Source organism: Carcharodon carcharias, chromosome 35, assembly GCF_017639515.1.
Source record: "Carcharodon carcharias isolate sCarCar2 chromosome 35, sCarCar2.pri, whole genome shotgun sequence".
Classification (NCBI taxonomy): domain Eukaryota; kingdom Metazoa; phylum Chordata; class Chondrichthyes; order Lamniformes; family Lamnidae; genus Carcharodon; species Carcharodon carcharias.
In genome coordinates, this window is record NC_054501.1 from 7,182,050 (window position 1) to 7,194,782 (window position 12,733).

The window sequence follows — 12,733 nt, forward strand, 5'->3', positions numbered from 1 at the left end:
GAGGCTCCGGCCCCGCGCATGAATGGCGGCGTGGTCAGCCAATGAAGGGAGAGAGAGGCAACGGCAGGCCAATGAAAAGGCCTGAGGGGCGGAGCCTGGGGTGTTCCGATCAATTGTGGAAGACAGGTAGGATGACCCATCCGGGGAGGGGTGGGCGGAGAGGGGAGGGAGAGAGAGAGCTCGGCCAATCGCAGGAGGGGTGACGAAGATCCACCCAATGAAACCCCGAGGCCGCGCCTGACTGGCGGCGCAGTCGGCCAATGGGAGCGAGAGGGGCGGGGAGCACGGGGGGGCAGGGGGGGGAGGAAGAGTTTCGGCCTAACGTGGCGGCCGACCAATGAGGCTGGGCCGGGCGGGGTGCGACCAATCGGGGAGGCGGTGGAGTCAGAGGGCGGGGGGAGGAGTCAGAGGGCCAAGGCGAGCCCCTCCCCCCCCCCCCCGTCCCGGAGCAGACAGTCTGGGCTCGTCCGCCGGTCGGTGAGGATCTTGGTTGTCATAGGAACTGTCTGTGGCCTGTGGCCTGTGGCCTGGCTTGGCTTGGCCTGGCGGACGGTCACTGAGAGTAAATGTGAAGCGGGCGGAGAAAGGGGGAAGATGTCCGAGTGGAGCCTGGCCACCGAGTTGGTCTACAAGCTGCCCGCCAGCATCATGTACGAATTCTACTCGGTGATGGACTCGCTGGGTAACGCCGACTGGGACCGTTTCGGTGAGCTTATTAAGTAGATATAACGCACAGAGACATCAGTCACCCCCCTCTCCCCCTCCCCAATGCACATCACAGACATAAAAAAAAACCAACACGTTGCAAAGTTTCATTCCATTTAATGCAAAGTCAAGGCACAACATTTAAAAAAAATACGATTGCTTCTCCTCGAAACCCATTCATGTCAATCCATTAAAACCTTTTTAACCTATTGCAAATCTGTGTGCCAAGTGATCCAGGTGTTGCTGCAGTTGTGTGCTGAATAATCTCATGTGCCAAGTCTTGTTTACAGCTGGCATGTTGCTGCCATGTCATTTTACAGCTTGCATGTTGCTGCCGTGTCATGTTTACAGCTTGCATGTTGCAGTTATGTGTAAATTAATCCGTGCAGTGATGTGCGAAGTGATCTTTACATCTTATTTATATGCAGAATAATTGTTGATATGTCGCAATTATGTTCGGAGTCAACTTTATGTGTTGCAGTTATCTGCGAAGTAATCTTTTTATTTATTGCTAGTATGTCCGTAAAGTGATTTAGATGTTGCAATTGAGTGCAAAATAATATTTTTATTTTGCTTATAAATTAAGGTATGCTTATATGTTGCAATTATATGGGAAGTGTCTTTTTATATATTGCAATAAAGTGCAAAACAATCTTATATCCAAATTAACAATATGGTTATATATTGCAATTATGTCATATAACCTTTATGATGTGCAAATTAACCTTTATTTTGCATATAAATTAAGATATCATGTTTTTCTTTATCGCAATAATGTGCAAAATAATCTTTATGTATTGTAAATCATACATAAAGTAAACTTTATACTTATCGCAAGTTATAAGCACAACGGTTATACATCAATTACTGTGCGTGCAAAACTACCTTTAAAATTTGTCGCCTTTTAACTGCAAAATAATTAAAACTGTACAATAATCTTAAATGTTATATTGCAGTCATGAAAAACAATTTTTGAAGTGTGTGTGTCTGATATTAGTACTTCAACTACAAAGCAAGCTGCCTGTCAATAGTTTTAAGTGTATATTTTTATTAAATGGTTCAGATTTTATTAATATTATTTGAAATATATACACATAGAGCATGAAGAAAATCGCATACGAGAGTCTTTAAATTTCGCATCAGTTCAGCTTAGTAAAGGAAGAGCCTATTTGACTCCGATGTAACACCTAATAGAAGTTTAAACATGTCGTTAAAGAATACAAATTCCATAAGTTTTGCAGGCACTTGGTAACTAACAGACTAAGTATCTTTCTTAAATTGGTTTGGTAATATATCGTTTTAATGTAGAGTACTTTAACCATGTTCATTTATCGTAGCGTTTTAACAGTGTGATAACACCTCTGACAATGGTTCAGACCTGTGACCTTAAAGGAATGCAGAGCCGAAAGAGGGATTGAGAGTGTGGTTGAAAGCTTGGTCGAAAGTGGGTCATTAGGTCAGCTTTGAAGGAGGGATTGGTGGAGTAGGTATGCAAGTGAGTGGAGGACGAACGGGAGAGGGAGACAGGTTAAGAGGCAATCAATCAGACAGCCTTTCGACGTGCTTTGCAAATAAATGCCTGATTCATGGACAGATGTTCCTGTCTCACAATGCCTCCAAGTGCTTTCGGACGACAATTAAGTGGTTTAGTGCTCACTGCGGCAGTGTAGGAAAGCAAGATCCTGGGGCAAATATTTGTTCTTCAACCAATGTCACTTTTTAAAAAAAGCGATCTGGTCATTATCGTGGTTGTGGGATCTTCCTGTGCATGCGCACATTTTTTTTTTGTTGCCCTGTTTCCATAAGACATAGGAGCAGAAATTAGGCCATTCGGCCCATCGAGTCTGCTCCGCCATTTAATCATGGCTCATAAGTTTCTCAACCCTATTCTCCCGCCTTCTCCCCGTAAGCTTTGCTCCCCTTACTAATCAAGAACCTATCTATCTCGGTCTTAAATGCACTCAATGACCTGGCCTCCACAGCCTTCTGTGGCAATGAATTCCATAGATTCACCACTCTCTGGCTAAAGAAGTTTCTCCTCATCTCTGTTCTAAAAGGTCTTCCCTTTACTCTGAGGCTGTGCCCTTGGGTCCTAGTCTCTCCTACTAATGGAAACATCTTCCCCACGTCCACTCTATCCAAGCCTTTCAGCATTCTGTAAGTTTCAATCAGATCCCCCCCCTCATCCTTCTAAACTCCATCGAGTATAGACCCAGATTCCTCAAACGTTCCTCCTATGTTAAGCTTTTCATTCCTGGGATCATTCTCGTGAACCTCCTCTGGATCCTCTCCAGGGCCAGCACATCCTTCCTGAGATACGAGGCCCAAAATTGCCCACAATATTCTAAATGTGGTCTGACCAGAGCCTTATAAAGCCTCAGCAGCACATCCCTGCTTTTATATTCTAGTCCTCTCAAAATAAATGCCAACATTGCATTTGCCTTCCTAACTACCGATTCAACCTGCAAGTTAACCTTAAGAGAATCCTGGACTAGGACTCCCAAGTCCCTTTGCACTCCAGATTTCTGAATTCTCTCCCTATTTAGAAAATAGTCTATGCCTGTATTCTTCCTACCAAAGTGCATGACCTCACACTTCCCCACGTTGTATTCCATCTGCCACTTCTTTGCCCATTCTCCTAACCTGTCTAACTCCTTCTGCAGCCTCCCTGCCTCCTCACTACTACCTGTCCCTCCACCTATCTTAGTATCATCTGCAAACTTAGCCAGAATGCCTTCAGTTCCTTCATCTAGATCATTAATGTATAAAGTGAAAAGTTGTGGTCCCAACACTGACCCCTGCGGAACTTCACTAGTCACCGGCCGCCATTCTGAGAGGGACCCTCTTATCCCCACTCTCTGCCTCCTGCCAGACAGCCAATCTTCTATCCATGCTAGTACCTTGCCTCTAACACCATGGGCTCTTATCTTACTGAGCAGCCTCCTGTGCGGCACCTTGTCAAAGGCCTTCTGGAAGTCCAAGTAGATAACATCCATTGGCTCTCCTTTGTCTAACCTACTCGTTACCTCCTCAAAGAATTCTAACAGATTTGTCAGGCATGACCTCCCCTTGATGAAACCATGCTGACTTTGCCTGATTTAACCATGCACTTCCAAGTATTCTGAAATCTCATCCTTAATAATGGACTCTAAAACCTTACCAACGACCAAGGTCAGGCTAATCGGCCTGTAATTTCCTGTCTTTTGCCTCACTCCCTTCTTAACAGGGGGGTTACATTAGCAATTTCCCAGTCCTCTGGGACCCTCCCTGACTCCAGTGATTCCTGAAAGATCACCACTAACGCCTCCACTATCTCTTCAGCTATCTCCTTCAGAACTCTGGGGTGTAATCCATCTGGTCCAAATGATTTATCCACCTTCAGACCTTTCAGTTTTCCTAGCACCTTCTCCTTGGTAATGGCCATCATTCTCACCTCTGCCCCCAGACTCTCTTGAATTTTGGGGATGTTATCGTGTCTTCCTCTGTGAAGACTGACGCAAGGTACCTATTCAGTTCCTCCGCCATTTCTTTGTTTCCCATTATTACTTCTCCAGCGTCATTTTCCAGCGGCCCAGTGTCCACTTTTGCCTCTCTCTTACCCTTTATATATCTAAAAAAACTCTTGCAATCTTCTTTTATATTAATGGCTGGTTTACCCTCATATGTAATCTTCTCCCTACTTATTTCCTTTTTAGTTGTCCTCTTTTGGTCTTTGTAGGCTTCCCAATCCCCTGGTTTCCCACTGCTCTTCTCCGCATTGTATGCTTTCTCTTTAGCTTTTATGTTGTCCCTGACTTCCCTTGTCAGTCATGGTTGCCTCGTCCTCCCTTTTGTATGCTTCTTCTTCCTAGTGATGAATTTTTGCTGTATCTCCCAAATTACTCCCAGAAACTCCGGCCATTGCTGTTCCACTGTCTTTCCTGCTAGGCTCATCTCCCAGTCAATTCTGGCCAGCTCCTCCCTCATGCCTCTGTAGTTACCTTTATTCAACTGTAATACTGTTACATCTGATTCCAGCTTTTTCCTCTCAAGTTGCAGGGTAAATTCTATCATGTTATGATCACTTCCTCCGAAGGGTTCCTTCACCTTAAGCTCCCTTATCAAATTTACCTCATTACACAACACTAAATCTAGAATTGCCTGTTCCCTAGTGGGCTCCACCACAAGCTGCTCCAAAAAACCATCTCGTAGACATTCCACAAATTCCTTTACTTGGGATCCACTACCAACCTGATTTTCCCAGTCTACCTGCATATTGAAATCCCTCATGATCACTGTGACCTCGCCTTTCTTACACGCCTTTTCTATCTCCTGGTGTATCTTGTGCCCGACATCCTGACTACTATTCGGAGGCCTGTACATAACTCCGATTAAGGTTTTTTTTACCTTTGCGGTTCTTCAACTCTATCCACACAGATTCTACATCATCTGACCCTACGTTGTTTCTTGCTATCAATTTAATTTAATTTCTTACTAACAAAGCAACTCCACCCCCTCTGCCAACCTGCCTATCTTTTCAATAGGATGTATACCCTTGGATATTTAGCTCCCAGTCCTGATCCCCTTGCAGCCGTGTCTCCACAATGCCCACCACATCATACCAGCCAGTTTCAATCTGCGCCACAAGCTCATTTACCTTATTTCATATACTGCGTGCATTCAGATACAGCACCTTCAGTCCTGTATTTCCCATCCCCCTTCTCAAATGCCTTCCTTGAAGAAGTTCTGTTCGTCTCTGCGGCAAGATTTCCGTATCTCTCTCTTGCCTTGCTCACTCACCTTCATTGCTTTCCATTTCTCTCCTGGTGTTTGACAAGGTGTTTACTAAAACCCGCTTTCACAGCCATATCTCCTTTCTCGGTGACTGTGTCCCTTCAACCACACCACCCCCCTCCACTTCTCTCCCCCCACCCCGCCCACACACCTTAAACCAGCTTATATTTCACCCCTTCCTTGGATTCACCTAGTTCTGTGAAAGGGTCATGAGGACTCGAAACGCCAACTTTTTTCTTCTCTGCCAGTGCTGCCAGACCTGCTGAGTTTTTCCAGGTAATTTTGTTTTTGTCCCTTTATCTGATGTACTTGAAGTTAGATTCTAGCCTTTTTCAAACACTCTGTCCTATTCTGTGTTTTGGAGACTTTAATAGCCTCTCCTGGGCTCTCCTTTTCAGTTTTTTCATAATTTTCCATGAAGTTGAATCCACCCCCCACATGCTAACCGCTGCTTTGTTTCCCATTAGTCATACTTCTTGGAGTTTTAACCTTCCCTTCCCCCCAACTTTCTAGTTTAAAGTCCTGTTGACCACCCTATTTACCCTTTTGGCTAGAACATTGGTCCCAGGTCGGTTCAGGTGGAGACTGCCCCAACGGTACAGATCCCTCCTGTTCCAATACTGATGGCAGTGCCCCACAAAATGGAACCCTCTTTCCTGCACCACTCCTTTAGCCACGTGTTTACATCCCTTATTCTTGTGTCCCGTTGCCAATTTGCACGTGCCTTGGGTAGTAATCCGGAGATTATAACCCTTGAGGACCTGTTCTTTAATTTAGTTCCTAGTTCTTGATAATCTCCAAACAGGTCCTCTTTCCTAGTCTTACCTATGTTATTTGTCCCAACGTGGACCACAACAACTGGATCCTTCCCCTTCCTCTCCAAAATCCTTTCAAGCCGGTCAGAGATGTCTCTCACCCTGGCACCGGGCAGGCAACATACCATCTGGGACTCTTGTTCCTGCTCACAAAGGAAGCTATCAATTCTCCTAACTATAGAATCCCCTACAACTACCACTTGTCTTTTTACTCCCCCCTCTTGAATGGCCTCCTGTGCCAAGGTGCCGTGGTGAGCTGGATCATCCTCCCTACAGCCCCTGTTCCTCATCCACGCAGGGAGCAAATACCTCGTACCTGTTAGACAAGGTCAAGAGCTGAGGCTCCTCTGTTCCTGAACACAGGGTCTCTCTGCCTACCTCACTTGCAGTCACACGCTGCTGACCCTGACCACTGACCGAATTTAAGGTACTTAATCTACCGGGTGTGACCGCCTCCTGAAACAAAGCGTCCAGGTAACTCTCCCCCTCCCGGATGTGCCGCAGTGGCCGGAGCTCGGACTCCAGCTCACCAATCCTGAGCCGGAGTTCCTCCAGCAACCAACACTTGCTGCAAGTGTGGTCACTGCGGCTCGCAATGGGATCTGCCAGCTCCCACATCATACAGCTACAGCACATCACCTGCCCAGCCATCTTGACTTAGTTAATTCATTTATGAATTAGCTTTGCGGTGTTTTTTTTTCAAATTTGGTGCAGATTTCCTACCAACCAATCAGGTCATGGCTTTCCTGTGTCTCTGCCGCTCTCCTCGTGCTCTTTTATCTTCCCTCATTGCAGCCCTGTCTACGCTTCAGAAAGTTAATTCATTGGCTGCAAAACGCTTTGGAACACCCTGAAGCCCTGAAAGGTTTCTACAGAAAGACAAGTTCTTCATGGGCTGTGTCGGTACCGTGTACAGCTTTGCTCTCCTTTATTTAAGGAGGGGTATAAGTGCGTTAGAAGCAGTTCGGAGAAGGTTCACTCGATTGACACATGGGATGAGGGGGTGACCTTACAAGCAAAGGTTTGACAGGCTGGGTCTGTACCCATTGGAGTTGAGAAGAAAGTGAGGTGATCTTATTGAAATATATAAGATTCTGAGGGGGACTGGACAGGATAGATGCTGAAGAGGATGTTTCACAGAGGCAGAGACTAGAGCCGGAGTACACAGTTTAAAAATAAAGAAGGTGTCCCCCGTTTAAGACGGAGATGAGGAGAATTCTTTTCTACCTGAGAGGGTCTTTGGAACTCTCGTCCCCAGAGAGCAGAGGAGGCAGGATCAATGAATATTATTAAGGCAGCGGTGGATAAACCCTGACTCCCGCCTTAGTCAAGAATCTATCGGGGGTAGGCTGTCTGTGGAGTTGAGGCCTTAATCCGATCAGCCATGACTTTGTTGGATAGGGGTGCAGGCTCGAGGGGCTGAGCGGCCTACTCCTCCTCATTCCTATGCTCATACGGAAGGTAACAATCAACTTGGGCATAGCAGGCTCCCACAAACAGCAGGGTTGAGGGGGAGGTGTGGGGGGGGTGGTGGGAGCGGGGAAATAAGCAGGTTGTGATCTTGGTGGATCAGCCCAAAGCACCTTGGGGAGATACGCCTTGCTCATCTTTGGGGAACGAGCTATGGGTTCTTTTTTTGCAGCCACCCAACAGGGCAGATGGCAGCCTTGGCTTCATGTCCCGTCCAAGAGATGGCACCTGCGACAGTGCAGCCTTCCCTTGGCGCCGCTCCAATGGAGCGGGGACTCAAAACGCACAACCTCCTACTTGGAAGGTGAGCGTGTTACACACTGAGCCGCGGCTGGCGTTGTCGGCCACGTGTTAGAGCTGCTGCGTTTTACTTGAGAAAATATCGCAGGACATGCCCCCAATAAATGACAGTGTAAAGCAGCTGGCATGTTTTTGCAATGTGAGATATGTGTTTAAAAAAAATTTAGTTTTGTCATTGGTCAACACAGAGGTGTGGAAAATTAGTGGTTTTTTTTTAAAAAAAAAAGCAGGGACATGAGGAGCCACCTTGGCTGCAGTGGCACTTCATTTAAGTGGCACCTTATGAGAGCCTTAAGGGCTTGTCAAAGTGCATTATAAATCACTGGCCATTGCAGCCGAACGCAGGAACCATTCTACACTCGTCAAAGTGCCAGAACGGATGACTGACCAGGTTATCTTCGTTTTCTTGTACTTGGAAACTACTGACCAGTTTTCTGTCGGTCACTTGGGTGAAAGCTCGCAGTTCCCACCACCGTCGCACCAACGAACTGAATGTTGACTGGATGGACTTGGAAGGTCATCCCGATCCCCGTGACGTTGACGTTTCGGTGGGGGGTGCGCTTTTAGCCCACACAGCTTGGCCGGATGGATGAAACTGCCTCCAAAAGTGTATCGTCCCATTCCCCCTTCAATTCCAATTCTCCGCCATCTTCAGCGGGTAAATTGGGTGCTGTCTTTCAGTCTCTACCTGCAGGAAGATGTGGCCCATATTGAGGGAAATGGACCCCCACAGGAGCCAGGCAGCTCCTGAACCTCACGAGGCACACCTGGGGCTCTGATGCCGCAGGCTCCCCGCTCCTCTCTCCCCACCCCTGCCAACAACCCCCACATCCATCCTCTTCCCCAGTGGCTTGCTTTAGCTTTGGCAGGCAGCCTCCAGACTCCCAACCTCTCACCCGCTGTTAGCCAGTCACCTTTCCAGTACTATCGTCTCCCATGTGTTTTTAAAAATTCCTTCATGGGATGTAGGCGTCGCTAGCTGGGCCAGCATTTTTATTGCCCATCCCTAATTGCCCCTTGAGAAGGTGGTGGTGAGCCGCCACCTTGAACCGCTGCAGTCCGTGTGGCATGGATACACCCGCAGTGTTGTTAGGGAGGGAGTCCCAGGATTTTGACCCAACGACGATGAAGGAATGGCCAATATATTTCCAAATCAGGATGGCGTGTGGCTCGGAGGGGAACTTGCAGGTGGCGTTGGTCCCATGTGTCTGCTGCCCATGCCCTTCTAGATGGTAGTGGTCGTGGGTTTGGAAGGTGCTGTAGAAGGAGCCTTGGTGAGTTGCTGCAGTGCATCTTGTAGATGGTACACACTGCTGCCATTGTGCATCAGTGGTGGAGGGAATGTTTGTTGAAGGTGGTGGATGGGGTGCTGATCAAATGGGCTGCTTTGACCTCCTTGGTGTCGAGCTTCCTGAGTCCTGTTGGAGCTGCACTCATCTGGGCACTCACCTTCACTTGTGCCTTGTAGATGGTGGACAGGCTTTGGGGAGTCAGGAGATGAGTTACTCGTTGCAGGATTCCCAGCCTCTGACATGCTCTTGTAGCCACAGTATTTATATGGCTGGTCCAGTTCCGTTTCTGGTCAATGGTAACCCCCAGGATCTCCTCTGCACCCTCTCCAGTGCAATCACATCCTTCCTATAATGTGGTGACCAGAACTGCAGGCAGTACTCTAATTGTGGCCTGACCAGTATTTCGTACAGTTCCAGCATAACCTCCTGACTCTCCTATTCTATGCCTTGGCTAATAAAGGCAAGTATTCCATATCCCTTCTTACCCACCTTATCTACCTGCCCTGCTACCTACAGGGATCTGTGGATATGCACCCCAAGGGCCCTCTAATCTTCAGTACTTTCCAAGGTCCTACCATTCATAGTGTAATCCCTTATCTTGTCAGCCCTCCCCAAGTGCATTACCTTATACTTTTCCGGGTTGAATTCCATTTGCCACTGCTCTGCCCTCCTGACCTGTCCATTGATATCCTCCTGCAGTTTACGGCGATCCTCCTCACTGTTTACCACCCTACCAATTTTTGTGTCGTCTGTGAACTTTTTGATCATTTAAGTCCAAATCATTTATGTATGTCTCCATTAGATCTCCCCTCAACCACCTCTGTTCCAAAGAAAGTTGATCTGAGGTGAGGTGAGGACGCTTAAGTGTTAGGTCCCTGGGATGAGGGGGTTGCCCTATGATGAGAGGCTGAGTAAATTGGGCCGATGTTCTCTGGAGTTTAGCAGAATGAGAGGCGATCGCATTGAAACACACAAGATTCTGAAGGGGTTTGACAGGGTGGGCGCTGAGAGATTGTTTGCCCTGCTCGGGGGGATCTAAAACACGGTGGGGAAGGAGGCGGGTGCACAGTCTTAAGCTAAGGAGCCAATCATTTGGGACTGAGGTGAGGAGAAATTACTTCACTCGAAGGGTTGTGAATCTTTGGAATTCTCTCCCCCAGAGGGTTGCGGACGCTCCTTCGTTGAAGACGTTTAAGGCCGGGATGGACCGATTTTTGGCCTCAGGGGAATCGAGGGATGGGGGGAAGTGGGCGGCAAAGTGGAGTTGAGGCCCATGGTCAGCCATGATCGCATTGCATGGGGGAACAAATGGCCGAATGGCCTACTCCTCCTGGCTCTTGAGGTTTTGTAAGTCTTAGGGAGGAGGTTTTAGCCTCCTGATTGCTATTCACTGTGAAAGTAAAACTTCAAGGGGAAAATTCAGAGCACTCTGCAGTGCTCCTCACATAAAGTTAAAAAGGGAGGTAGAGAGAAAGCAGGGAATTAGAGACCAGTCAGCCTGACGCCAGTAGTAGGGAAAATTCTAGAGCCCGTTATAAAAGATTTAATAGCTGAGCACGTGGAAAACAGTGGCAGAATCAGACAGAGTCTGCATGGACTTATGTAGGGAATTCATGCTTGACAAATCTACTGGAATTTTTCGAGTATGTCACTCGTTGAGTTAAAGAGGCAGGAACCAGTGGATGTGGTTTATTTGGACTTTCAGAAGCCTTTCGACCAAGTCCCACATAAGAGATTGGCGTGTAAAATTAAAGCGCATGGGATTGGGGGTAGTATATTGAGATGGATAGAAAACTGGTTGGCAGACAGGAAACAAAGAGTAGGAATAAACGAGTCTTTTTCCGAATGGCAGGCAGTGACTAGTGGGGTATCGCAGGGATCGGTGCTGGGACCCCAGCTATTCACAATATATATTAATGATTTAGATGAGGGAGCTAAATGTTATATCTCCAAACTTGCAGATGACACAAAGCTGGGTGGGAGGGTGAGCTGTGAGGAGGATGCAGGGATGCTTCAGTGTGATTTGGACAAGCTGAGTGAGTGGGCAAATGCATGGCAGATGTGGTATAATGTGCATAAATGTGAGGTTATCCACTTTGGTAGCAAAAGCAGGAAGACAGATTATTATCTGGCTATAAATTGAGAGAGGGGAATGTGCATCAAGACCTGGGTGTCCTTGTACACCAGTCATTGAAGGTAAGCATGCAGGTGCAGCAGGTGGTAAAGAAGGCAAATGGCTTGTTGGCCTTCATAGTGAAAGGATTCGAATACAGGAGCAAGCATGTCTTGCTGCAATTGAACATAACCTTGGTGAGACCACACCTGGAATATTGTGTACAGTTTTGGTCTCCTTAACTGAGGAAGGATGTTCTTGCTATAGAGGGAGTGCAGCAGAGGTTTACCAGACTGATTCCTGGGATGGTGGGACTGACATATGAGGAGAGATTGAGTCGATTAGGATTATATTCGCTGGAGTTCAGAAGAATGACGGGGGATTCTCATAGAGACCTATAAGATTCTAACAAGACTAGACAGGGTAGATGCAGGAAGGATGTTCCCGATTGGGGGATGGGTGAGTCCATAACCAGGGGGTCACAGTCTGAGGATATGGGGTAGACCATTTAGGACTGAGATGAGGAGAATTTTCTTCACCCAGAGAGTGATGAGCCTGTGGAATTTGTTACCACAGAAAGTAGTTGAGACCAAAACATTGTATGTTTTCAAGAAGGAGTTAGATATAGCTCTTGGGGCGAAAGGGATCAAAGGGTATGGGGAGAAAGCAGGAGCGGGTTATTGAGTTGGATGATCAGCCATGATCATAATGAATGGCGGAGCAGGCTCGAAGGGCCGAATGGCCTACTCGTTCTATTTTCTATGTTTTTGTGGAAAGGTGCATCACACAACAGGAGGAAGGGGACAAGGTGGGGAAGAGCAAATAGAACATTAATAGGAGCAGGAGTGGGCCATTTGGCCCCTTGATCCTGCTCCCCTATTCAATAAGGTCGTGGCTGATCTGACTGCGACCTTAACTCCACTTTCCTGTCTCTCTCCTCCCCCCATAACCCTTGACCCCCTTGTCGATCAAAAATCTGTTTAACTCAACCCTGAATATATTCAGTGACCCAGCCTCCACTGCTCTCTGGGGGAGAGAATTCCCCAGACTGACCACCCTCTGAGAGAGGAAATTCCTCCTCATCTCCGTCTTCAATGGGAGACCCCTTATTGTGAAACTTTGCCCCCCTCTTTCTAGATTTTCCCCCATCGAGAGGGAAACATCCTCTCAGTGTTTGCCCTGTCAAGCCTCTCTCTCTCCGCCACCCCCCACCCTGGCAGAATTTGACGTGTTTCAATAAGATCGCCTCTCATTCTTCTAAACTC

The 12,733-nt window shown here is 47.3% G+C and overlaps 1 protein-coding gene across 1 annotated transcript in view; it reads left to right on the forward strand.

Moving 5' to 3' along the window:
• Positions 1-451: 451 nt before the first annotated feature.
• irak1 (interleukin-1 receptor-associated kinase 1) overlaps positions 452-12,733 on the forward strand; it is a 109,378-nt gene continuing 97,096 nt past the window's right edge. The window contains exon 1 of the mRNA XM_041179609.1: positions 452-706. Coding sequence (XP_041035543.1) covers positions 595-706 — 112 coding nt within the window. The 5' untranslated portion in view covers positions 452-594. The remainder of the gene's footprint in view (positions 707-12,733) is intronic.